The sequence below is a fragment of the Parasteatoda tepidariorum genome, chromosome 3 (assembly GCF_982258835.1).
Source record: "Parasteatoda tepidariorum strain Cologne lab strain chromosome 3, Ptep-v5.0, whole genome shotgun sequence".
Taxonomy (NCBI): Eukaryota; Metazoa; Arthropoda; class Arachnida; order Araneae; family Theridiidae; genus Parasteatoda; species Parasteatoda tepidariorum.
In genome coordinates, this window is record NC_141757.1 from 7,310,564 (window position 1) to 7,337,191 (window position 26,628).

General features: G+C 27.6%; 1 protein-coding gene across 1 annotated transcript; it reads left to right on the forward strand.

Moving 5' to 3' along the window:
* LOC147812731 (phenazine biosynthesis-like domain-containing protein 1) lies at positions 1–26,628 on the forward strand. Its single transcript, XM_087158693.1, has 9 exons — positions 1–280; positions 1,955–2,051; positions 6,302–6,400; positions 11,619–11,728; positions 16,825–16,854; positions 16,934–17,019; positions 18,576–18,763; positions 22,464–22,526; positions 25,875–26,628. Exons 1-9 carry the CDS (start codon positions 173–175, stop codon positions 25,982–25,984), a joined length of 891 nt encoding a protein of 296 aa, XP_087014819.1. The 5' UTR covers positions 1–172; the 3' UTR covers positions 25,985–26,628.

Genomic DNA, 26,628 nt, shown 5'->3' on the forward strand with positions numbered 1-26,628 from the left:
GAAATGGAATAAGTTTCATTCGATGAGTGCGTTGGAACGTGACATAAACAACAAATCTTAATTGTTCTTATCATTTCCTTCTTATCATCAACTGACTCAAAATTAGAACCATCTGTTTTCTTATTTGTATTTTTATATCTGTTATATAGTTATTTTTATATTATTTTGTAAAATGTCATTTGCTGGAAGAGTTATTTTTCCTTTGTATGTGGCTGATGCTTTTACAAACAAACCTTTTAAAGGGAATAGTGCTGCTGTGTGCTTACTACCTTTTCCTGAGGTTTTAAAATTTGTTTTATTTAATAATTTAGCATATTTAAATACATAATTAAAAAACTTGTTAAATTATAATACATTACTTATCTATAAAGCAAATTATGTGTGATGTGCATACACATTCACCTAATTGCATATAATTTATTTGCATTATCAGGGGTCTGTTTAGAAGAAATTTGGGTCCGTTAACGGACCCTTCACAAAATATCTTTTCATAAAAACGGACCCTTCACAAAATATCTTTTCATAAAAACGGACCCTTCACAAAATATTTTAACTTAAAAACGGACCCTTCACAAAATGATTTTTCCTTTAATCGGACCCTTCACAAATTTGTTTATCTTCATTATTATTTTGTTAATCGAATGAGCCCTTCCCAGGGCCGAAAACAAGAAAGATGGATGTAAACGAATTAAGTTTTGTCTTCGGCAGACGATTCTTCCATTATTCGTCCGAAATGAATATTCTGCGTTCAGCAGTATAGGCTAAATACCAAATATTTGTATGTTGCATCTCTAATTTAGAAGCAGCAATTGTTGTTTATTTTTTAAAATTTAATTTTTTTAATTATAATTTTACAGTGTTGAGCATAATCTTGTATGTCTTTACAATTTAAAAACTCCTTGAAAAAGTTTTTTTTTTTTTTGCAATAACGGACCCTATTTGCACTAATTCATAAAAGCGGACCCTGGTTGAAAGAATGTGAGTAATTTTTTCACAATTTCACGAAAAACGGACCTTTCACAAAATGTCTGGACAGACCCCTGATTATAAACTCAAAGGGGGCAGAATATGTCTGATCTCTCAAACAAGCTCTGAAAGAAATGCTGTGGATTTTTTTGGTCTAATTAAATAAAAAAGTTGCTACTAAAGTTTTTAATTGTTAAAAAAATTCAATTATAAAATATTACTATTTTAATATACTTTGATTTCTATTATTTTAACACAAGGGGAAGAAAAATGATTTTGAAAATTTATTCAAGAAATTTTCAAAATAAATATTTTTTTTCCTTGGTAAAAGAGAACATTTTATCAAAATACAAACTAGACCTCACTTTCTAGAAATATTTTTAAAAGGTTATTGTATCTAAAAGAAAGCTGTGTTCTGTAGAAATATCCTTTCTGTAGAATGAGGTACGTTCTGTAGAATGAGGTACGAGAAAGGACATCCTTTTTTTTCAGTCTATTGTGTTAGCCCTAGAGTGAAGAAAAGCTACCCTTCCTGAAATGTGCTATTCTTGTTTCCATAGCAACAGATGGCCTCAGACTTTATGACAGGGGAAGTTCTTTACTTAGACAAACTATGTAAGAATTCATGTAGAATATATTTTAAAAAATATACTTATCTTTGGGTAAAATTGAATTATTTCATGAAAAAACCAGGAAAAAAAATCCAATTATCCAAAGACATATTAAGGTTTTTTCATTAAAAAAGCAGCCAACTACCATCCTCTTAAGGGTTTTTAAACTCATAGCCTGGTTAAGGTATGAATTGTTTAACATTTGAATTTCATTAAAACTTGTCTTATATTTCCCCCATATAAAAACCCACACGGGCTAGGTTTTTGCGAACCTAGCCAACTACCATCCTCTTAACGGTTTGTGTTTCCCATGTCTTTTAATTTTGATTACTATATCCATTAAAACGATGTTTTTAAAGTTTTTGAATTTGCTGTAGGCAGTATCTAAAGAAAGTAAACAAGAAATAGCTGCTGAAATGAACCTTTCTGAAACTGCATTTCTTACAAGATTGGGAGAAGATACTTTTGATAATGGTAAATAATTATTTGTTCAACATGAATTTTTTTCTTTTTATCCCTAGATCAAAACTGTTGGTAGATTTTGATTAGTTCAGATCAAACTTGAAATCAGACAAACTATTAAAAAAAAAATTTCTAGAAATTTTATATCATCATTTCATTTTTATGTATTCATCATTAGTGGTTTTTACAAACAAAGAATTTTGCATTAAAGGGTCCCATTTAAATAATCGAATGATTTATAAACAAGACTAGTTTTCTAAATCTATAATTTTGATTTTTATGGTCTTCTTGTTTTTATACAGGGCTCTAAAGGCTGCATTCTTTTCTATTTTATGTATATGGTAAATTGAAAACAAGATTTGCATATTTAAATACAAAACCAATTTTTTTTCCTTCTGATTTTTAACAAAAATTCAATTTTATTACCAAGGGTAGGAGAGATGAGCAAATGCCCTACTTAGTCTAATCTTATAATAACTCTATCACAGCACTGTCTTTATGCATGGCATACCCGAGTAATGCTCGGGGGGGGGGGGACGCTTGAGAATTGTACTTTTTATAAATTGTATTAAAAATAAGCTAAGAATAAACAACATTTCCGCATATATTGTTTGAAATAAATATATTTTATTGTATAATATGGGCATTTTATTTATTTTTCTCTACAAATAGTGATTGAGTATTATGGAAACACAAATAATTTAAATAGTTTGTCACCAAGAAAACTTAAAAAGGCGACCAAAATATATATTTCTAGATTCCAATGAAAATTTTTGGTACTTGGGCATTGAAAGATGCTTTAATAACTGTTTAGCTTGACAAAATAATTGATACCTTTAATTTTTTTTGTTAATTTGCTATACCTTTATGATTATTTAATTTTTTAAAATTAATTTCCATGTTTTTGAAAATTATTTTATTATTTGACTATAACAACTAGTTAGAATCTCATTTTTTTTAAAAAAAAAAAGTATGCATAGCTTAAAAATTATTTAGTTTATGTACCGTGAAGTTTTTTTTAGTTCATTTTAAAGATTAGATCATGCTACAGGGATCATAATGAAAGATCAAGGAGGAAAAGTGAAACTGATTTTATTCAAAATTGCAGAAAACGATTTTTTTTCCAAAATTCGCTCATTTTGAAATTGATTAATAGAGTGCGCGATCTTCTCGCATTAATAATTTTTTAATACGAGAAAAGAAAAAAATAAGCGAGATTCTCGCGCTGTAGTGAAAACACTGTTACAGTATTTGATAAAAATAGGATGCTATTTGTAATTGTAAATTTAATATGTGTTTTTTTATAGTTTATATGCATATGATTTGTTAATTAGTTAATGTTCTCCATTATTTCTTATTTTAATCAGTATAATCTTAAGCAGTTAATGGCAATAATTTGTATTTAATTTTAGTGCAGTGTTTTATAACATTTATTCTTTCTTTTTTTATTTATGTAGGGTGACCCGGGGTAATTCACGATCACTCTGTTTCTGGGGTAAATAATGATCACCTAAGTTATATTTAAAAAAAAAAAATTTTTTTTAAATTTGAGACATGGACAAGAATGTTTGTACACTTTACTAAAGTATAACCACATTTACTTAATAATAGCTTTTTGTTTTATCTAACAAAATAAGTATCTTTTAAACTGCTTTCTGTATTTTCAATTTCAAAGATGGGTTTCAAAATGTGCACATTTCTGCTAAGATCCCCCTCCTTCTCTTAATAATAAATATTTTGAGTTACTTTATATTTCTTTGATATAAAAATAGTGTAAGCGTTTGTTTAATTGTTTCACATCTACTGTAAACATTATAATTTATTATAGAAAACTGTATCAAATGTTGCCCCCTACAGATGGGGTAATTATTGATCACTGGGGTAATTCCTGATCACTGTCATTTCTTCTTATAAATAGTATATAAAATAGCTAATAAATAGCTAATTGTCTTTTCTTAAATAACAGTTCATATTTATTAAGTGGAACAACTATAAAATATATTTTAACTGTCATCACAAAATTTGTTTTTAGCGGTATAGGTACAAGACTGTATTCTGATTTGCACCATTTCTGGTTTGTCATACCTTGCTTCTATCTTAATTTTATGTGTGTATATTGTTAGAATAATTTTTAAGTTTATAAATTAGCTTAGTATAAATATGGTGAGAAATTATTAGCCTAAAAAGGATACTAAGCTTCTAGAAAGCAAAATTAGTGAATTTCTTTTAATGATTGAAAATGAAAATTTCAATGTGAGAGCTGCTGCCAGAGCTGTTGAGTTGACATACCTTACTTTACTTTACACTTTCACTTAATGGAGTTAAAAAATCCAGCAAAAGTAACCCATGAGGGAACTCACTTATATTTCAGAAGAACATGAGAATGAGTTGGCTGATTGCCTAAAATGTATGGCATGATTTTTGGAAAATTTAAAGTGTTAATCTTTCTTCTTGCTTTTAAATAAATAGTTTTATTAGCTGCTTAAACATATCTTTTGGGTTTATTTGTTTGATCTTGATGTCTTATTTGTTAATTACCATTATATAATTATTTTTAAACAGCCCCTTTACAATAAAAACTGGTGATCAGGAATTACCCCAGAAATGATCAAGACCAGGGGTAATTCCTGATCACTAAAAATTTAAAATCTTTTAAATTCTAATTAGATTTTCAAACAAAAGAAGGAGGCATAGGACTCATCTCATATAGCCTCAAACTTTCAGTAAATATTAAAATTCTATCTTGAATAGTTTTTTCACAAAATAGATGTTTGCATTTTTTGATCAGGAATTACCCCAGGTCACCCTAAATCTATTTTTTAATGCTTGTATAAATTTTTTTTAAAAATTTTATAATTATAAACCAATACATTTTAAGCTGTTTTTATTTTTAAAAACTTAGATAAAGCTTAAGTTAAATTATTTCTTTAAATGTTAGGATTTGATCATTAGTTTAGGAAAACATGGTCTTGAGATATTTTTTTACATCTGTCATTGAACAGCCGACTCAATTTTTCGGGTTAACGATTACTAATGTTCAACTCTGTAGCCTTGTAATTTTGAATTCAATCCAGAAGACAAGGAAACTCCTAGATCAAGAAATGGGAGAAATTTGCCTTTTTGGAGGTCTTCTGGATGGAACTAACTTGCATCTGTGTTACATGAAGAGGAAAATCTCTCACGGTTAACCTGATGGCAAGGGGACTCTAACCCATGATTCGTCTACTTTTGAGGATATTTTACGTCATCTCTGTGGTCAGTGTGAGCTGGTTGTGGAATTCATATCACCCAGCCATCGTTGTGTTTTGAACCCGGTTTAACTCATTGAGAGGCGAACGCTCTACCCCTAGAGCAATAATGGCTTGTTGCAAGATAACGAGGAGGATGTTAAAAACTGAAAACTAGAAGTTTAAAATACAAAACTGTTATTAATGGATTGCCATCCTGAGGCAGGCTCGGGTTTTCAAGGATCTGTTTAAAAACTACTATAGTAATGGACCACCTTCAATTTCAAGCTCTGATTAAAGACACTGTCAAAATAAGTATAAAGTATAATAGTACCAAGTCATTCCTTAAAACGATTTTATGTTTAATCACTTAAGTGCGCACTGGGATGGTTCAGGGGATAGAGCGTTCGCTTTCCTGCATGGGCTGGTCAATACAAGAACCTCAACCGGCTTGTACCAACCACGGTACTGGCATAAAATATCCTTAGTGGTAGACAGCAAAGGATTAGGGTCCTCTTGCCGCCAGGCTAATGTGGGACGTTTTTGTTGTTTTCCTCTCCATGTAATGCAAATGGGGATTAATTCCAACAAAAAGTCCTCCCAAAAGGCAAATTTCTCCCAATACTTGATCTAGGAGCTCCCTTGTCTTCTAGATTGGGTTCAAAATTACAAGATTACGGGAGTTGAACGTTAGTAGTAAGCCCAAAAAATTGGGTTCAAAATTACAAGATTACGGGAGTTGAACGTTAGTAGTAAGCCCAAAAAATTGGGTTCAAAATTACAAGATTACGGGAGTTGAACGTTAGTAGTAAGCCCAAAAAATTGGGTTGGCTGTTCAACGATGTGTTATAAATCATATAAATCACTGTAATGCACATTAATTCTGCATAATGTGTATAGATTTTATTTTTGAACAGATTAATAGAAGTAACTATGCTAGATGGTAATTTAAAATATTTAAATTTTTAAAAAATATTAAATTCCTATAATTTATTCTTCTTGAATTTATTATTATTATTTTTTTTTTATCTTTAGGCAATAAGTTTGGTCTGGAATGGTTTACCCCAACCTGTGAAGTTAACCTTTGTGGGCATGCAACTCTGGCATCTTCAGCCGTATTATTCTTTGCTTTAAGTATGTCCTTTTGTCAATTTCATTCCTATTTTTTTCACATGAAGTTTAAATAATTATTCTGCAATTTGCAATAAATTAATTTTTTAACAGAATATTTATTTATTATTTGCTTAATATTTTTTATTATTTGTTTAATGTAATGTGATATTTTAACTTCATTATAACAATTTAAGACTGATATTAGTTACTAACCATCAGCTGTGGACCTCTGAATGTATTTATATTGGTCCCATTTCAAGACAAATTGTTTAATTGTTCATGTGAAAATTTATGTACAATTAATGTAATTGCAAATTTTTATATCACATACATACCTGTCAAGTCTCCTGTTTTTTAACGAAGACTCTTGTATTTTATGTCTGTCTCCTGTTTACCAGTTTATTCTCAAATTTCTCTGTATTTGTTGAAGAAATTAAAAATAAAAGAAAGAAAAAATTGTCGATAAAACAAACATCCACTAATGGAAAAAATACTTCTCTTATTCCTCAACAGATGGTGCTATTGCCAGTACTTCAGTATGTTGAGTATTTATAGTTGAAGTTATTATAAATAATGGTTTAAAATAATCTTCTTTAGATTGAGATTTATATAAAAAAATTTTACATCTACTAAATGTAAGTGCTTATATTATTTCCAATTTTGAATTTCTCTTTTTGACTTACATGATTACGCATGATGTATCAAAACTTTACACATAGCCCCAAAAAGTGTCACTAGTAAAGTCTCTGTTATTTTATTTCTCCAATGTTGGCGGGTATGCATATATATATATATTTATACAGATAAATAGATATACATAATTATATATTATGCTGTAAATTTATATTATATATATTTTATTAAAATGCAATCCTTTTTATAAAAATATTACGGTTCGTACATACTGGGAATATTGGGGGAAAACCTGATTTGAAAATCATAATTTTACCTTAAATCTGGTAATTCTCAGGGAATTTGACACTCTATCAAATTATGGGATTTCACTCCTCTGTTTTCAATTGTAATTCAAGGATAAGAAAAAAATAATCAGGTTTTTTCTGGATGTGTTCTTGAGATTCTATTATTCTACAGCTTTTCTGGAGTGTTGTCAATTAGCTGTCTGAGTTAAGGAACTTAAAATTTCTGTTTTGAAAGTATTTTTAATCCACTTTTGTTTCTCAATTTCCTTGATTTATTGTGACAAAATATTATTTTATAATTTTGGATAATACACTATTGTTACAAACAAAAAGCTTTTATCGTCTACAATGCTTATTCATTTTATATTTATTGAAGAAACAGCATTTTTTATTTGCATGATTTCTCAGAGTTGGGTTATCATTTGCAAGTGAAATTACATTTGCTTTTCTTAAAATTCATCTGCTTTTATTAAGAAATAAAGGCAGAATATTGTTTATACATAAGCATACTTTATTATTAAGAAGAGAAGAGCATTATTCAATTCCTACTATTATTTCACACTCTTCCTATATCTCCCTGTTCAAATTTTCAATCCTTGATCAAAATACTTTTTATTCATCCACGCAAGTTCAAATACATTTTTTTATACTTGTAGTGGATGACACTTGATCTTAATACAGTTTTATTTAAAATATTAATTTACTCATTAAATAATTCACTCATTAAATAAACTCATTAAACTCATTAAAAATCATCCATTCAAGTTTAAATAAATTTTTTTTAAACTTGTAGATGATACTTGATGTAAATACAGTTTTTTCAAAAATGAATTCATTAATTAAACTTAATTAATTAATTTTAGTTTCATATGGTAATTATATGGAGAAAGAATGGTAATTATTTAATAAAAATTAAGGAAAATAAAAAAAAAATTTGTTGGCCTATGTAGGAGTTTACTTTTTTTTATTATTTGTATATTGCTTGTTTATTGTTAAGAAGAGACATGAAACATATTGCAGCCTTCTCTCTTTAGTTGTAATACATTTCCTCAATGTTTTTCCCTTCACAATCAATAAGTTAGTTCTTCTTATTCATAAATTTTAAGATTAAGAATTGGTCTCATCATATCTTGCTTTGTCCCAGGTTTTAATATTTTTGTTAGTGCTTCTTTTAGCAAACAATTCTGTTTGGAAATTAATAAGTGTTGTTTTTATTTAATTTGATTGTTAAATTGACCTTTTATTTTATAATTTTCTTTGCTTTGTTATCATCATTAATTTGATGATTTTAATAAATCTTTATTTTATTATAATTTGGTTTTATTTTGCTTATTATAATTTTGACTTAATTTCAATTAATTTATATATTTTTATTTATTTCTTTATTTTTTAGTTTGATATTTATTATTAAAATAAGATTTTTTAAAAATTATTTTATTAATGTCACAATTTTATGATCTTAAGTAATATTTTTATATTTATCCAACTTGTTAATGATTAGTTTTTTTGTTATTGATTAGTTTTTTAGTTCAAGATCTTTACATATTGCATTTTTATTGTTTTTACCTCCTTCTATTTTTAAGTAAGTTTGTCAGTTGTTTGAATATGTTTTTATTTCAATTAAATACATATTATTTGTTCAATATTTTTAGTAATTTAGTATTTTTTATAATAATTTTTTCTGACTTACTCGAAAAAATGTTCTTTGTGTTGTTTTGTGACTTAATTGAAAAATTGATTCTTCAGTTCAGCCTTTATTTTTTGCTTTCTTGCACCTTTGTTTCATATTTTAGGATGATAATTTATTGGATTAAATGTATGATGTTTTTATCATTTATTTATTTATTTATAAATCTATTTATCCATTATTGATTTTTTTTTTTACTTTTTTTTATTTTATTTATTTATACTATTTTACACCATAGAAATGAAAAAGCTTAATCGGGAACCAAAATTATGATGATGCTTCTTTAAAGTCTATGTTTAATGGGGAATGACCTCCCATTGGTACAGGTAATCGCTCTTCACAAGAAGGGATTTGATATTTCATTTTGCTGGATTCCGAGTCACGTCGGTATACTAGGGAATGAGTTGGCTGATTCTGCAGCACGATTTGCAACTACTGAATTAACAAAATCGGTACCATTCTCAGACATTAAACTACATATTTGGCAGTTCATCTCGTCTCTTTGGCAACAGCATTGGGACCTTCAGACTCAAAGTAAACTTTATAACATCAAACCATATATATAGATCCATTACCTGTATTGCGACTACGTAAGGCAGATGTAAAGCTAAATTGTCTCAGAATTGGCCACACTCGACTCGCGCATATTCATCTGTTGTTTGGAGAATCTCCTCCCAAATGCGACTCTTGTAATGTTTTACTTACGGTTCATCACATTTTAACCATTTGTCCTTGCTTTAACCAACATCGTCTTACCTTTTTTAATAGCACTATGTTATGTATGAGGGATTCGTTAGATGAAATTCATCATCCTAACATTTTCGCATTTCTGCGAGCTATTGGTATTTTATTTTGTATATAACTGTTTTATCTGATTTTATTCACTCTTATTTCTTACCCATGTACCGTTTTACTTTTACTGTGTATTTTATAGAATTACGCTATTTATCGGTTTTTATGAACTTTTAAAAATCTGTGTCTTTTATTAGTTTCATTTATTTTATGACAAATTATTGTGTGCAATTTACCATTAGATCTGACTCAATAAATTGTTTGGCACTGCATATCCTCCTTTGGATCTTGTATCATAAAACTTCCACAATCAATAAGTGGGCTGCATGATCTGCCACCTCTGTTTTAACTCTATTTGTACCTTTCTTAGACACAAAAGCTTATATTCGGCAGTTCATCACATCTGTTTGGCAACAACAATGGGATCTAAAAATTTATAACAAGTTGCACTCAATAAAAACATATTTTAGCCCATATCCTGTATTGAGTCTGCGGCATGCAGATGTAAAGTTAGGCCGTCTCCAAATCGGCCACACTCAGCTAACCCACCTAAATTTGTTATTTGGGGAACCTCCTCCCCAATACAACACTTGTAAAGTTTTGCTCACTATTCATCATATTCTAATCATCTGCCCATGTTTTAACCGTCATCGTCTTACTTTTTTCGGTAGTTCTATTTTAACTCTGCAGGATTTGTTAGGTGACTCTCATCATCCTAACACTTTTGTGTTTCTACGCGCAATTGGTCTTTTATACTGTATATAACTGTTTTATCCTATTCACAATTTTATCTGATTTTATTCAGCTTTGAATACATCTGTTTCGTTGCATCTAGTTTAATAAATTCCGTGTGATTTTCAATGAGGAAAATTTGTAATATGCATTTACCTATGCATTGTAATATACATACTTGTAATATACATTTACTTTTATTTTAAAACCGTTTGCTTGGCGCAGCATGTCCTTCTTTGGACTTCGTGCCATTAAATCCTACATTTAATCAATCAAACCCATTGGTACAGGATTATCCTATTTTTTATCTTCTTCTGAACTATAGAAAATATTGATGTCTCCCTATTTTTATCAAAAAATCTCTAAAAGAAGAATATTTGCTAAAAAGTCTTTAATTGGAAGAAAACTTTTTATATCTAAGAATGAACAACATACTAAAAATATTTTTTTTTGCCTGAATAAATGTTATCAATGTTTAATATTAGAAATGTGTTTAGAATTTTTTTTAAAGATTAGTTATCTTTTTGTTGTATAATTTGTTGGTATGAAAATCTTGCAAATTTTTTAATTCCTACTGTTAGTTCAGACTCTCCCTATATCTTGTTCAAATTTTCCATTGTTAATGAAATACATTTTATTCATCCGCACAAATTCAAATAAATTTTTTAAAACTTGTTGTGCATGACAGTTGATGTTAATACAGTTTTTTCAAATATTAATTCATTAATTAAATTTAATAAATTAATTTTAGTTTTATATGGTAGAAAAAATTGAAATTATTTAATAAAAAGTAACTACAATAACATTTTTCTTCATTGACCTAAGTAGGAATTGACTTTATAAAAGTTTTTTTTTTTCTATTACTAGTTTATTTTGAAAAAGTTAGCATTTATACCATAACTTCTTTGTGGATAATTAGGAATCAGGCAACCAAGATTCCACTTCATTATTATTAGGAGTTATAATTTGGTGTTGTATTTAATTTGACTAAAATTTAATAAAGTTTTAACTTTTGTCATAGGTTAAATGTAAAGAGTTTTTTTGTTTTGTTTTGCTGATAATAGTGTATTTATTTTTCGATTTTGAGTTTTATATTTTATTCTTTTAGATAACAAATCAGAAATAATAGAATTCGAAACTCTTAGTGGTACATTGAAAGCTAAACGCCTAAATGATAACAAGATACAAATTGATTTGCCTGCCTATAATTTTACATCAGTAAGTTATTTTTACTAAACTTATAAGTCTACTGACTAGTTTTCATTTTATAGGTCTCAATTTTTAAAGGGTCTTCTTGATTATAAGTGCCATTTTAGTATGTGTCATGTGTATCTTTCAGTTTTTAGCGAAATTGAAAAAATGTCTATAAAAAAATCTAAAAAAGTTTTTTTTTAAGGGAAGAACATTTATGATAAATATTTTGTACATGTTTTATGTATAAATGTGCATGCTCAAATAAATGATGTTAAATGTATTTTATTAATTTGTAAAAATATATTAAGTTTGTTAAATTTAAAATTAAAATATGTTTTGTATAACTTTTTCATTTCTCAAAGTTCTTGATAAGGAAATTTTTATGTTTAAAAAGAAAACATAAAAAGGGTTTTTTTTTCTTTTTCCTAAGTTTAAATAACTGTAAGAATAAAATATATTTCTATTATGGAGAAAATATTTTTAATATTTTTCATATAAATCATATATATCATTCATATTTTTCAGTATAAAAAACCTAGTAAAACTTCTTTTTTTTTTAACATCCCTATAAATGTCATCAATTTTTAATATTAAAAATGAGTTGTAAAAAATACCCAATCAATGTGAAAAAATTGCTTATGTATAATTTTTTTCTTGTAATGTAATTTTTAATGTAACCAGGTGGATTTGCTCTCCTATCCCGTGATTGTCAATTCATTTGATATTTTCAATTTATTCAAGTTTATTTTCAAAAATTGATAAAGATCATAGATCCCTAGGAGAAAAATACAGTCAGACCTCGATATAAGGTCATCTGCATATAAGGTCACCCTGTATATAATGTCATTTTTCCAAAGTCCCGGCTCACTGAATAGGAATTCTTTGTTACAGATGATCGGTTATATGGTCAAGTGTTAGAAATCATTATCGCTTATAAGGTCATTTTTATCTGAGGCAAGGGGAGCTCTTTTCTAACAAAAGCCTATTTAACTTCCTTAGAAGGCAATTTTAATTTTAAATTCACCCCGCTTATAAGGTCACTTTTGTGATGTCCGATAGGGTGACCTTATATTGAGGTCTGACTGTATAGAGTTATTATAATTTTATGCAAGCGCATTTTATTAATTTGTTAATCCTAGCAAAATGAATGATTGTCTGGATTTGAAAATAATCAATTATACTTGAAAAAAGGAAACTTAGGAAAATTTTGTTACATTATAAAATAAAATGAAGTATTTTTATTTCATTGCAATAAGTAATGACCTTATATAACAGTTTAAATTTGAAATTTTTCTTTTTTAATTAAGGCTTTTATATTTTTAAAAATTTAAATAAAAGTGTTAAGTTATACTTGGCAACATCTAATTCTAATTCTCTCTCACTCTTTTTTTTTTTTACTTTCAACATCAACTCAAGTATGAGCATACAAAATGAAGATCTAAAGAGAGAGATAAAATTGTCTACAACATGAATAAACATGTATTACTTATAGCAAAAGGAATGAAAAAAAATTTTTTAGAAAAGCATTTAAAATTGCAGTAATTTTTTGAAGAAATTGAAATTTTGAAGTAAAACAAAACTCAAGTTCATAAATTGTCCCTTTCATCACGTCGAAATTCAATTCTTTAGTTGCATACCTGAGGGTTGCAAAGTAGCTCAAAGGGTATCTTTTAATTCAAATGTAACAGTAACTGATTTTCAAACTAAATATCAAATTTTAAATTCCTTGTTAACCTTGTACATTTTTTGCACTGCTCAGTAAATTCAAGTTTCTAAATCTTACACAGGGTGCGCAGCGTTTTTAAAAAGTGCATAAAGTTGCTTATTTTTTATTTACGTTTTTTAAAAGCCTCTAAAGTTGCTTTTTTATTCGGGGTTTGTAAAAAAAGCTTAATTTTCTATCTCTTAAAAAGAGATTTTTTTTGCCGTGTCCATTGTTATTCTAAATTTCAAAAAATTCAGGATTTTCAAATTTTTCTCTGCAATATTTATCAGAAACTAGTTATTCATTTTATGTTGATAAATAAAGAACTTTAAATGATAGAAGAAAAAAAATTTTATTTGTGCACAGATCCTAATTATGATTTTCTTTTTTTTTTTTTTGGAAGGTGATTATAAATACTTTTTGAGTGCTTAAAAAAACTAAAAAAGGGTTTATTTTTTGTTAAAAAATCTGACTACGCATCCTGTTATAGATTTTGTGCAGAAAAACAAAATATAGGTTGAACACCCAAAACAGCTATAGCTGGGTCTCTTACAATTTTTGAATATAAAGAATCTCTTTTAATTTTGTAATATTGACAGCTATAAATTGGTGTTTTGTCTGCAAATTTATTTTACTCAAATAGACTAAATTTTTAACATAAAAACCATGTTTCAGACACTGAAGTAATGTTGATTTAAATGCTAAGTTTTACCTACATTTTCTATAAGACATATAAAATCTTTGTCTTAAAGGCAATTTCTGAAATGCTAAAAATTAGAAATTGTGTTTTTTACACTATGTGTAGTTGTAGAAATCAATCCTTAGAGCCAGGCTGTGATTCTTCTGCTAATCCATGAAATTCTGTGAATTAATAATTTATATTCTCACAAAAAAAATCTAAAATCTTCTAATCTAAAATTTGCATTTAGTTATTTACACATACCTGCCAACTCTCCTGTATTTTATGACTATTCCTGTTTAATTAAATGTCCTGTTAAATTTTAAAAAATAAAATTTTGGCCATAAAATATCCGCTAATGGCGAAAATACTTTTCTTATTCCTCAACAGATGGTGCTATTGCCATTACAGCTGTATGTTGAGTGTTTATAGTTTAAGTAATTATAAATAATGGTTTTAAGAAAAATCTTCTTTAGATTAAGATTTATATACAATTTTTTTACATTACTAAATGTAAATGCTTATATTATTTCCAATTTTGAATTTCTCTTTTTGACTTATGTGATTATGCATGATGTATCAAAACTTTACTCATAGCCTAAAAAAATGTCACTAGTAAAATCTCTGTTATTTTATTTTTCTGATGTTGACAGGTATGCTTTTAAGTGAAATCTGGTTAATGCAACACTTATTCTGTCTTTGATACTTATTTTGTCACCCTCTTTTGTTTTTCCTATGAAGTTCTCATTCACATGTGATAATGACTTCTTAACTCAGATTTAGTTGAGAAAAACGCAACTCTGGAATAATTTCAACAACACATGACTGTAAAAAAATATTCCATAATAACTTAGTCTCAAATTAATGATCAACTGAGACAAGCACTAAAGCATAAGATTCATAAAGCATGAAGATAATCTAAAGAGTAATTCCTAAATAGCAAATGTTTAAAACTTTTTTTTCTCATTGTTTTTGAAACTTGTATTTTTTATGAGTGGTAATTTTGTTGCGAATTCTGATTTGTGACAGAAGAATTATTTATTTAGTAGGATTTATTTGCCTACAACCAGATTAAAAAAATTTTTAGTATGATCACGCAACATGGAAATTTACAATTGACATTCAATGTGTCATAAGGGGTCTGTGTTTCAATCTTTTTTTTTCTTTTGCAATTAATGAAATTGATTTTCACATAGTTTTTAAAATTCTGATATTATTACTACATAAAAAACTTGAAATGTGCATTTGAGTTATCACTTTTTGATGCTCTTGATTTATCTGAATACTATTGTAAGTACTGTTATACTATAACATTCCTGTGGTACTTCAACCATTTTATCGGCTGTTAATGCTACAAATTTTCTCAATGTTTTTTTAAAATCCCTTCATTGTTTACGCCTTGTTACAATATGCATAATTCTTTTGGTCCATTTATTAGCTACTTTTTGGCATGACAAAACAATTATTTTTGTAGTGACTTTTTTTAATTCATATTATTAATTTTACGTACAATATTATTTAGAAGGGAGGAATTTGATTCACTCATTTGATTTTCACATGCTTTTTTAAAAGTTACGGTATTATTGTGGTATGAGAAATTGAAATCACACATTTAAGTATTTTCTATTGAAAATTATATAATTTTTCACCCAATTATTCGACAGTTATCACTACTTGTCACTGTATATTTTTTAAAATTTCGATATTTTTAATATGTTAGTAAACATATTAAAAATATCGAGAAGACGTCTGAATTTCAAAACATAAATTTAATGAACCCCTTTTTGTCGCTTCCGATTCGTTGTAAATACACTTGGGTTAATCTTTATTCTTTTTTCAGTTATGCCCATAAATTTCAATTTTTATAGTTTTTTTTCATGCATTGATGATTTTCAAAGTGCGGAAATGGAGGAATATGTTTTTTTTTTTCAATGCATATATTTCTTTTTGTGTATGAATAAAAATGACTGGCTTTTATTTATCTTTGTACAAAAAGAATTAAGTACTAAAAAAAAAGTATTGTGAATAAAAAATTTAAGATAATTTCTTCTTCTAGCAGTCACATGTTTGCTGAAACTGTTACTTGATCACCTAAGTTTAAAATATAACATAGAATCTAAAAATAGTAACGGAAATATTTTATTTGTTTCATTTATTATATTTATTTATTATATATAATATTTCATTCATTTATTATTTCATTAATTCTAATGACTTTCATTAAATTTTTAAAAATAATTTTCAATTATCTTGTTAATTTTGATACTTGTTTATTTAAATGAGAAAAAATGCAAAATTTTCAAAAATTACTGTCTAGTTATTTTTTAAAATGTTACATTACTGTAAATTTTGCTTTGATTGAAATGTGAAACACATAGAAGTGTTTCCTCAGGCTACAAAAAAAAAGAGAAAAAAAAGCACTACAGTAAATTGTACCTAATTCTATTCTCTATTCTCAATTCTATCTATTCCATCTGTTTACTATGATTTCTACTGAAACTGCAGGGTAGTATTTGGTTATAGATTTAAACTTTTTATGTGGATGTAAACATCACTTTTTTTAGTGTTAACTAGAAAATGGATTTAAAATTTATTATAAAAAAGAGTTAATTTTAGTTTTAAAAAGGAACATAAAATTGCACATTATTATGTCAACATTTATGTATTTCAAAATATTTTTTTGAAATGGTTTTGACATTTTTTAATTTCATACATTTTTATTATTGTTTATTTTAGGTGAAAGGGAAGTTTGATAAATTAGTTAAGGTAATTCAAATATTTATTTTATTTGCTCTTAATTGTCTGTGAATTGTATCGTATTATATTAATTTTATTACATTTCCAGGCTGTTGTCGGTTCATTACCAGTAGAAGATGTTGTTCTATCAGAATCTAAAAAACTATTGATTAGACTGTGTAATGAAGTTAATAGGTATTGTTTTAATACTGCTCCATTATGTTATTAATTATATTTATTTTAAGATATTTCCTTAATTGCTGTTACTTTCTGCATTGGTTTTGTAAACAGTTTATTTTACTTGTAATGTTTTACATTTCATGAGGCATGTGATATTTCCGTTAATAGTGGACTTCCGGAAATCAATCATTTATATTCTGACAGAAATATATCGGAATTCTGCTAATCTAAAATTTAAATTTTTTTACTCAAAATCTCGTTAACGAGGCATTTATTCCGCTCGCACCAGCGCTCTCTTTTTTTTTTCTTCCTAAGAAGGAAAAAACAGACAAGAAGGAAAAAAACATTTCTTGCTCATTTTCTTTAAATTTATATTTTAATGAGCAGCAATTTTGTTGCCAATTCCGATTTTGAACTGAAGAACTATTTTATCCAATGTGATATATTTGCTACAATTAGATTGAATTAATTTTTATTGAGATATTACTATAATCAGAATACAAGGTAATCAATAGGAAAATTTCGAATTGCGCCTTTTAGTCGTCATTCTACTAAGAAGATTTAAATCCATTTTATAGTAGTCCATGATATCTCTGTGTTTCTTTTTTTTAAATCCTTATATTCTCATAAAATATTATTTTAAAAAACTAGTAACTCAAATCACACATTTATGTAAATGCCTTTTGACACGTTTCATTTGCACTACATCCGTACAGCATTTAAATCTCTTTTTTTTTTTGGCAGTTATTGCTGCTGATTTTTCAAAAACCTAATATTATGATACTTACTTATGATAACTATATCATCAATCTCAGTTTTTGCCTTAAATTTCATGGTTTTTAAAATCCTTTTTTTTTCCCTCTTACTTTTAATGCTATGAAGACTCATAAAAATGTGAAAAAGGAGTAATTGTGTAATGTTTTCAATATATATATTCTTTTCTGTGTTGATAAGAAAAAATATATTATGTAAAAAAAAATTTCTATCTCTTTTTAAATTTTGTAAATGTCACTTTTGTGTAAAAAAATTACCATCTTTTAAATATCTTCTATGTTCAATGCACACAAAGGAAAAAGATATCACCCTAAATAACTTTTGTGCTAATGATCAAATTTTCACATACCAAGTGTCAATCTAAATGGTTTCTGGGGTGACCTCAAATACGCTAATTAGTGCTAACTATTTATTAATTTACGAAATCAAACACAAAAATTTACTTTATCTGAATAAACATATATTTTTTTTACATATTTGGATTCTTAAACTTCAAAATATAGGGAGTAGCTGCACTCTGGGAAATATGGTCTTCTTAGTTTGGTTCGGACAACAATACAACGTTCGGACCCCTTATTAATTTCATTTTTTGCGTTTTTAAAAATAATAAAGAAATGTTTATATTAATATTTTTAAAAAGTAGTTCTATGTAAGCAATTTTCATAGAATCTTAAGAAAAATTTTGATTTTCTTATGTTCTAAAAATTCAGTAAAAACATTCTGAAAATACTTATTTTGATATTCTCTGTTTGTGTTTATGATTCTGTTACAATTTACTGTTGCGCTTAAATTTTCAGGGAAGAGTTTGAATCATTCAAAAATAATGCAAATGAATTATTATCTGCATCTTCTGAAGTGGTTGGCGTGATAGTGACTTTGGAAGCAAAAGACAAATTTGATTGCAAAGATGATGCTGGAAATCAGTATGATTTTATATCCCGTTACTTTGCACCCTGGTTGGGAATAGCTGAGGACCCAGTGACTGGTATTTATCTTATCTTAATTATTTTGTATAATTAACAAGTTAAAGTTACGATTATGCAAGAAAAAACGATGAAATAAAAGAGGTTTTGTAATTTTTGCTTTTTTGATGGTATATAGCCATTAATTATTTTGTGTGTAAACAGGTTGCATTATTACTTTGCCTCTATTGATCTATTTTTCTTTTAAAATAAATCACCCCAAGAAACTAAAGCTGGCAAATATATTTCCTAATGAAAGACAAAAAGCTTCATTACCTTTAAATATGAGGTAAGAAAGTTTGAACAGGGTGGCCACCCACCTGGAAAACCTTGAAAACCTGGAATTATCAGGGAATTTTTTTATACTGGAAAAAACCTGGAAATATCAGGGAAATTTGGATAAAAACCTGGAAAAATCAGGGATTTTTAAGGAAAAGCTGGAAATTTTTCTTTGATGATTTGTCAAATTCACTAATTTAAATTATTTGCTAATTTTCTTAATTTAAATTATTTCATCCATTATACCCACTTTTTTTTAACGGAAATGTATCGCCAAACAGTTGAAATATCATCAACTTAGCGATACTTTGCTTGCATCAAAATTTGCTCCATTATAGTTCTGTTAAACTAGAATGCCATATAAAATTCTTCCACGGTTGCTAAACAAATGTGGAAAATTTTGACCGCTATGGGAATTTAGGAAAATTTAGGTAAGATTCTGGTGGAACAAGGGATTAGGATATTAGCTTCTGTTCTTAATTTTTTTCCTTGGGCTAAATCCATTTATGGCTCAAGTTTGTTCCGATGCTTTGGTGGTTATTTTTATTCTCTATTTTGACAAAATGTTTTTGTATTTTTAACTTTATAAAATTCTCCAAAAATTAGTTGGTTATAATTTTATGATAATAGATTTTATATCGCACTCTTTTTCTGAAAGCTTTTCTACTTCTATTCAAAGAAATCTGTGAATTATTTTTTCTGAGCAAACCAACCAATCACACATTTTTTTACAATCACTAACAGCAATGTTTGTCGACAAATTGTTACAATTGTTGCATTAATGCTAATTTTTTCTATTTCATTTTAACCTCTTATAACATATTTTAATTTTAAACAAAAAAGGCTCCTTGGTTGGTCAATATATGATTTTTGATTCAAAATTTTGTGCCAAAACATTAAAAAATAAATACAAAATCTTGAAAATTGTCAAAATAAATTATTTTTTTCAAGATGATATGTTAAAAAAATAACATTTTGAATAAAATATTTTATAATATAGACACTTTTCTAGTACACATCCTATACTTTATAAGAAAAAAGAAACAAAAACCTGGAAATTTTAAGATTTTTATCTGGAAAACCTGGAAAAATCACGAAAATTTGAAATCTGATTTAAGTGGCCACCCTGTTGAAATGTCTTAGGTCTCTGGTCACCAGCCTTTAGATAAATGAGATCAAGTCCCAGCTCTGTTTTGTCTCTTCACCGCCATTGTTTCTCTTCTTGACCGTGATTTTTCTTGTCTTTCACTTTTTTTGTTCAAATTTCTTTTCTGGAATGCTCAAAGCATGTCAACTTTTCCCACTGTAATGATTTTTGATTGTGTTGGGAGTTGGTCACAACACACTGAATTAAATATTTGAAAAAGTAAGAGAGGCTAACATATGAGGTTCACTTTTTTTCTCTAATCGTGTAAATTATTAAATATTCTGCAAATTTTTGCTGCTGAGGGCCATTGTTTTTGTTTTCAAATCATTATTGTTATTTTTAATTGTGTAATAGATATTATTGTCTCTATTACGACGTGGATTTGTTATAAAACGAGTAGCGCTCATTACTGCGGCTATTAACATTTTTTCATTTCCTTTTTTATGTCCTTTGTTTGTTTCGTTTTTGTGTCAGCATGCAATGCTGTTTAAGCTTAGCCTGCTGTTTAATGCTGTTGGTGTTGCTGATTTATCCAAATATTTTTAAAATAGTACAAGTGTAATTGTTAAAAATATGCAGTTGATAAGTAATGGGTGCCTTCGTGTTTCATGTATTTTGTATTTATCAGTATATTGATTTGAAACCACAAACCAACAAAGAGGAAAACTTTGTTTAATGCTGGTTGTGATCAAGCTGGAAGCATAGGAATCTATCTAGAGAAACATATGATACAATGTTTGGAAATGAGTGATTTTTAGAACAGTTTGGGGCGTAGAGAGATTAAAGAGACCTGTTTTGGAAGTGAAGGATCTGAGGCCTGGTTATTCAAAACATAGTAATATTTAATATTTTTTTTAATTTTGTAATATTTGCTTGATCTTTTATAAAAGAATTTATCTTTTCATCATAAATTTAATTTTAATATTTTTTTGCTAAAAATTTATTTTTATAACCATCGTTGAACAGCCGACCCAATTTACAACTACTAATGTTCAACTCTGTAGCCTTGTAATTTTGAACCTAATCCAGAAGACAAGGGAACTCTTGGATCAAATATTAGAAGAAATTTGTCTTCGTGGAGACTTTTTTGATGGAAATAGCCAGTATGTCCTTTACATTGAGAGAAAAACCTCCCACGGTTAGCCTGACGGCAAGGGTATCTAACACATGATCCATCAACCACTGAGGATATTTCACGTCAGCACTGTGGTTGGTACAAGCTGGATGCGAAATTCGTTTCGACCAGCCGTTGCTAGGATTTGAACCTAGCTCACTTCATTGCAAGGCGAGCACTCTATCTCCTCAGCCATCACGGCTTTCTAAAAATTTAATGAGGTATTTTTTGTGAAATATGAATACATACTTCTTTTCTACATCTTTGTTATGTTTTATTATTTAAGAATTTACAAAATGATGTTGCTAGAAAAATAATATTAACTCAAAAGCAAATTAAGATTAGTTTTCTTTTAAAAAGGATGCATGAATTTAGTTTTGTAAAAAACTTTTTTTTTAACCTTAAAGTTTATTTTCTCTTTGAATTTTAATCATTTTTACTTTTATTCACTTTATAATTGAAAAATCTGTTGTTCTAGAGTTGGCTCCAGTTCTAACTTGTTTTGATTGATACTTGATTGTAATCATGGTTAGAAATTACGAAAATTTAGTCACTAGTACAACGAACAAGTATTAATTCATACACATTTTCAATGGTCTTTTGTCTCTTTTTGAATTTTTATTTTAAGTTAATAGCTGGAATGTTAAAATGAAATGTTATAAATGCAGAGAATATAAAATCATAGAATATGGAGAATAAAAAGAAATACAAAATAAATGGAGAATAGATTATGGACAAGGATTATAATATAATATGGAATCGTCAATTGGAGCTTCATTCTCAATTATGAAAAAAATCTGCTATTTTGTGACTAAAAATCATATAACCAAAACAGCCATTTGTTAACATTGATTGCTGGTCAAAGAGGCCATGGATTATTTATTTTATGATGGTCTGATTAAAATTCTAGGGATCACGAACCATCATTAATTTTGAGCCCTGGTTATGAATTTTTCAATTAAAGATATCTTTTTGTTAATCTTAAATTATTGACAGTAACTTTGAGTGTTAGAAATTTTTACCTTTTTTCATTTTATAATTGGAAACTATGTTGTCTCGAGTTCAAATTAATTTGAATTCTTTGGCTATACTACTTTTTGTTAAAAATAAAAAAATTTTAAATCATATTTTCATGTTTTAGTCATATGTTTTGACTTTTTATTAAAATTAAATTACTTTTCAGGTTCTGCTCATTCAGTGCTTGCACCATATTGGTCTAAAACTCTTCAACAGAATTCTTTTTATGGTATGTAAAATGTGTTTATTTTGAATTCGTTTATCTGTAGCCTAATTATAAGGATGCACAACCTACAGCACTCTGACTGTTGATGTGCGAACCGCGAGAACTTCCGAACTCAATTAAAAAAATTCTTTTAATTTGGCTTTTGTTTAAACATCATGAATTTCCTTTAATTAAAATATTTAATTCAAATCTATGTTACTCTATAAAATGCATATATTTTTTGCACTTTCATTCTTAAAGCTTTTTTTTTTGGTTAGAATTTATATAACCATATATATATATATATATATATGTGTGTGTGTGTGATAAATTAATTAACGTGAAAAATAGAAAAAGTTTTTTAAAAAAAAGTACTAGTTTTTTTTTAGTTTTCAATAAATTCAAATAATCAAAATTATTTAATTTTCTGCAAATATGTTGTTAAGTTTACTGAAAAAAATATTTAGTGCTTCATAATGTTTATATAAAAATCGTCATATTTGCCACTAACAGGACTAAATATGTGTGCGGCCCTTCGTTGATCTACCTGCTGTACAAGTGGCCCTTCACTCAAAAAGATTGGGCACCCCTACAATAAGTTTTTTTTTTTCATACGGTGTTTGAATTGATTTTATATTGTAACATTCTATTCAGTGCATGTGTTGATATTTTTGGAGAATGAAGATTTTCTCCTATTTTACTGAAAGTTTTTTTTTTTTCTCCATGAAATATTATATTTTGTTTTGTGAGATGCTTTGAGAGATATCTAATTTTGGCACATATATCCATTGTCTGTCCCCTGTCAATGACACCCATGAATTCTAGTTTTATTTGAAACTTCTAAAAATGAAATAGATATCAAAATTTGCCAAGCAACGGACGAAATTTTTCCACGGAGGGCATTATTATCATTCCCGGTGTTCGTAACTAAATGTAGAATTAGTTTAAAAATTAATATTTATTCTACAGAAAAAGTAATCATGATGAATTACAATACTGCTGTGCTACAGAAAAATCAATGTAAGCCACAAAAATTTCGAAATTGAGATAGTTATATAGGTGATTTTTTTATTTTATTTCTACATGTATGAAATTAATCTACACATTTCAAAAATAATTTTGTTTTAAGTTTTCTGACATTATATTATAGCATTGGTAGTACCTGTACCGCAGCTACACCTGTCCCGTAAATCAGATAAGTCATGAATTTGATAAAGATCCCGAAAAGTCATGATTTTTTTTGACCAAAATCACAACATTATACATAGCTACCAACAATACAGGATTTACCAGTTGAATTTCGCCTGTCTCTCTTGGTCTTCTGGTTAAATAAAAATTCTCCTGTTTTTTGTACATTTAACAAAATTCCCTAAAATTTATTATGTTTTCTTAAAATAAATAAATCTCTAAGTAGTATTTTTACACAATTTATTGCTTGCTTGAATATTTAAATAAATATTACTAGTACATAATGTAATTACATGACATATTTATATCTTTGCATGACATATTTTTATTATGAAAAAGTCTTTTTTTTTTAGTATAATTTAAAACTGTTACATCAATATATTTTTGAACTTACTTGAATTTTTACTGCCATATTATTCTTGTGTGGAATATCAATTTGCATAAAAAAATAATTATATTTGAAAAAATAATAATTAACACAGTATTATTCCATATGTCTACTTGAATAATGTGTAATGCTGCAGAAAAGCATTTCACCTAATAAAATATCAGTACATTTGGTTGATGATAGATCGAAAAATGTCTACTGTTTTTTATACTTTAATAATAACATGAATGTAAAATACTTTCAATAACATTTACGCATATTAAATAATTTCTATTAAAAAAAATTTAAGCAAATTTTTGTGAAAATTGGGTCATGAAAATTTGTTTTGATGTCAAGAATTTGTCTTTTCTTGACGTGGTACAAACCTTGTAGTGTTAGCAGTTGTTCGCAAGTATTTACATTATTTTTTTTAACTGTAAATCAGATTTTTTTAGTGTAAAATATATATATACAGTATACTCTCGATGTCTCAAAGTTGAAGGGCCAGTAAAAGATTTTCGCGATAACAAATTCAGAATGAAATATGTTCTAAAAAGTAGAAAAATATATTCTAAGATTATACTTTAAAAAGTTCAGTCATGAAACATAAGAATAACTACTATAAAATATGTATGTAATGATAGTTGACCATAAGTAAGAATACAACAATCATAATTTTATTGTCCCGAAGTGGACTGATCGTTAAGACACGGTTCCCAGCAGATCACCGAAATCAAGCATCACTGGCTGCGGTCAGTGTGCGGGTGGGTGACCACTTGGATCAGTCTGCGTAGGGACCGAGGGTGTGCGATATTGGTCCTCATTAAACTTTTCTACTGTAAAGTGCTTGACTTCGCGTGCAGGTCGTCGGGCTACCGAAGCGGGGGTGCCATCCCCTCTGCAGAGGATCAAAATTGTGATGGCATGTCTTCGGATCATCCTCAGGGATGTTTCCCAGACCGTCGCCAATAGCCCATTGTGCAGCTCTAGTGTGACGTAAATTAACTACAACTACAACTATCATAATTTTATTTTTAACTGTCAGACAAAGGTAACTATGCAGTAAATAGAAAATAATTGGTTTGCTAATAAATTTATCTCATGATTTGTACGAAAAAATTAATTTTTTATTTCGAAAGAAATTCAAGATAACAAGGTTTTAGAAGAAGCTCTTCGATGTAAAAATTCAAATTAACATTAGATGGATATATAATGCATAGCTGCCTACTCTACTAGATTTCGCCAGTTTCTACTGGTTTAATTAAAATCGTCCTGGATCTTGTACATTTTAGAAAAAAATCCTTAAAATTGAGTAAGTTTCCTAAAAAGATACATATTGAAATAGAATTTTTGTACAGATTATTGCTTGAATATTTAAATAAGTATTACTAATACATAATGAAGCGAACCTCATTTATAGAAATCAGTTATATTGTTATAAAATGTTCAGTTTCTTTTATTTAGAACTCTCTTTTTAAATTAAATAAAAAAAAAATCTTTTAACTATCTTTGAGGAATTGTTTATTTAAAATTATGAGTAAACATGTTACATAATATTTCAACCTCATTTAATGTCAATCATATTTGGAAAATATTGCAGTTATTTTTTACTACTTTGATGACTATAAAAATCCTTAAAATTCTCTATGTGTAAAATATTTAGTGCAACAATTATCATGAAATTTATATTATTCTGTAAAATGTACTGGATTTTTCCCTTATCTATGTTTTCATCTGTGAAAATGCTAAGAAAGAAATTTTTTTTGACATAACAAATTTATCAAGAAGATTCACTTAAATGTTTGTTTTTTCTATAGCTCGACAGTGTTCTGCTCGGGGTGGTGACCTAAATATGAAGCTTGTTGATGACAGAGTCCATATCAGTGGCAATGCTGTAGTTGTGATTCAAGGACAAATCAACTTTTAACTACACTTGTTAAATATTTTAATAACTTCGTACGAGTTGAAGAACTTAGTGAAATAAGGGAGAATTTGAAAATAAAGTTATTGATTTTAATAATATGCTGTGCTGCTAAAACATTAAAAAAATAGTTTTTGCTCTATTTTCCAAAGTTGATGTTCACACAAAGGGCGCATAGCGTTTTTAAAAAGTGCCTAAAGATACTTAATTTTGATATACGTTATTTTAATAGCCCTTAAAGGTGCTTATATAATTCGGGGTTTGTAAAAAGTGCTTAATTTTCTATCTTTTAAATAGAAATTTTTTCCTTTGCTATGTCGATTGTCATTCTAAATTACAAAAAACACATGATTTTTTGCAATGCAATTTTCTCTGTTATATTTATCAGAAAATAATTATTTTATCATGATTATGTACAGTTTTTGGAAATGTTTTTGAATTTTATATTTATAAATTGAGAACTTTAAGCAGTAGAATTTTTCATTTTTTATTACTGCATAGATTCTAATTATGATTTTATTTTTTGGAAAGTAATTACAAATATATTTTGAGTGCTTAAAAAGTACTTAAAAGGTGTTTATTTTTTGTTAAGAAATCTGGCTACGCACTCTGATAAACATACTTCCTCTAGATTTTTCATATCAAAGAAA

Coding starts and splice junctions, on each gene's coding strand:
- LOC147812731 (XM_087158693.1), top strand. CDS start 173: ATGTCATTTGCTGGAAGAGTTATTTTTCCTTTGTATGTGGCTGATGCT. Junction 6,401..11,618: donor CGTATTATTCTTTGCTTTAA/GTATGTCCTTTT, acceptor TTATTCTTTTAG/ATAACAAATCAGAAATAATA. Junction 18,764..22,463: donor AGCTGAGGACCCAGTGACTG/GTATTTATCTTA, acceptor ATTACTTTTCAG/GTTCTGCTCATTCAGTGCTT.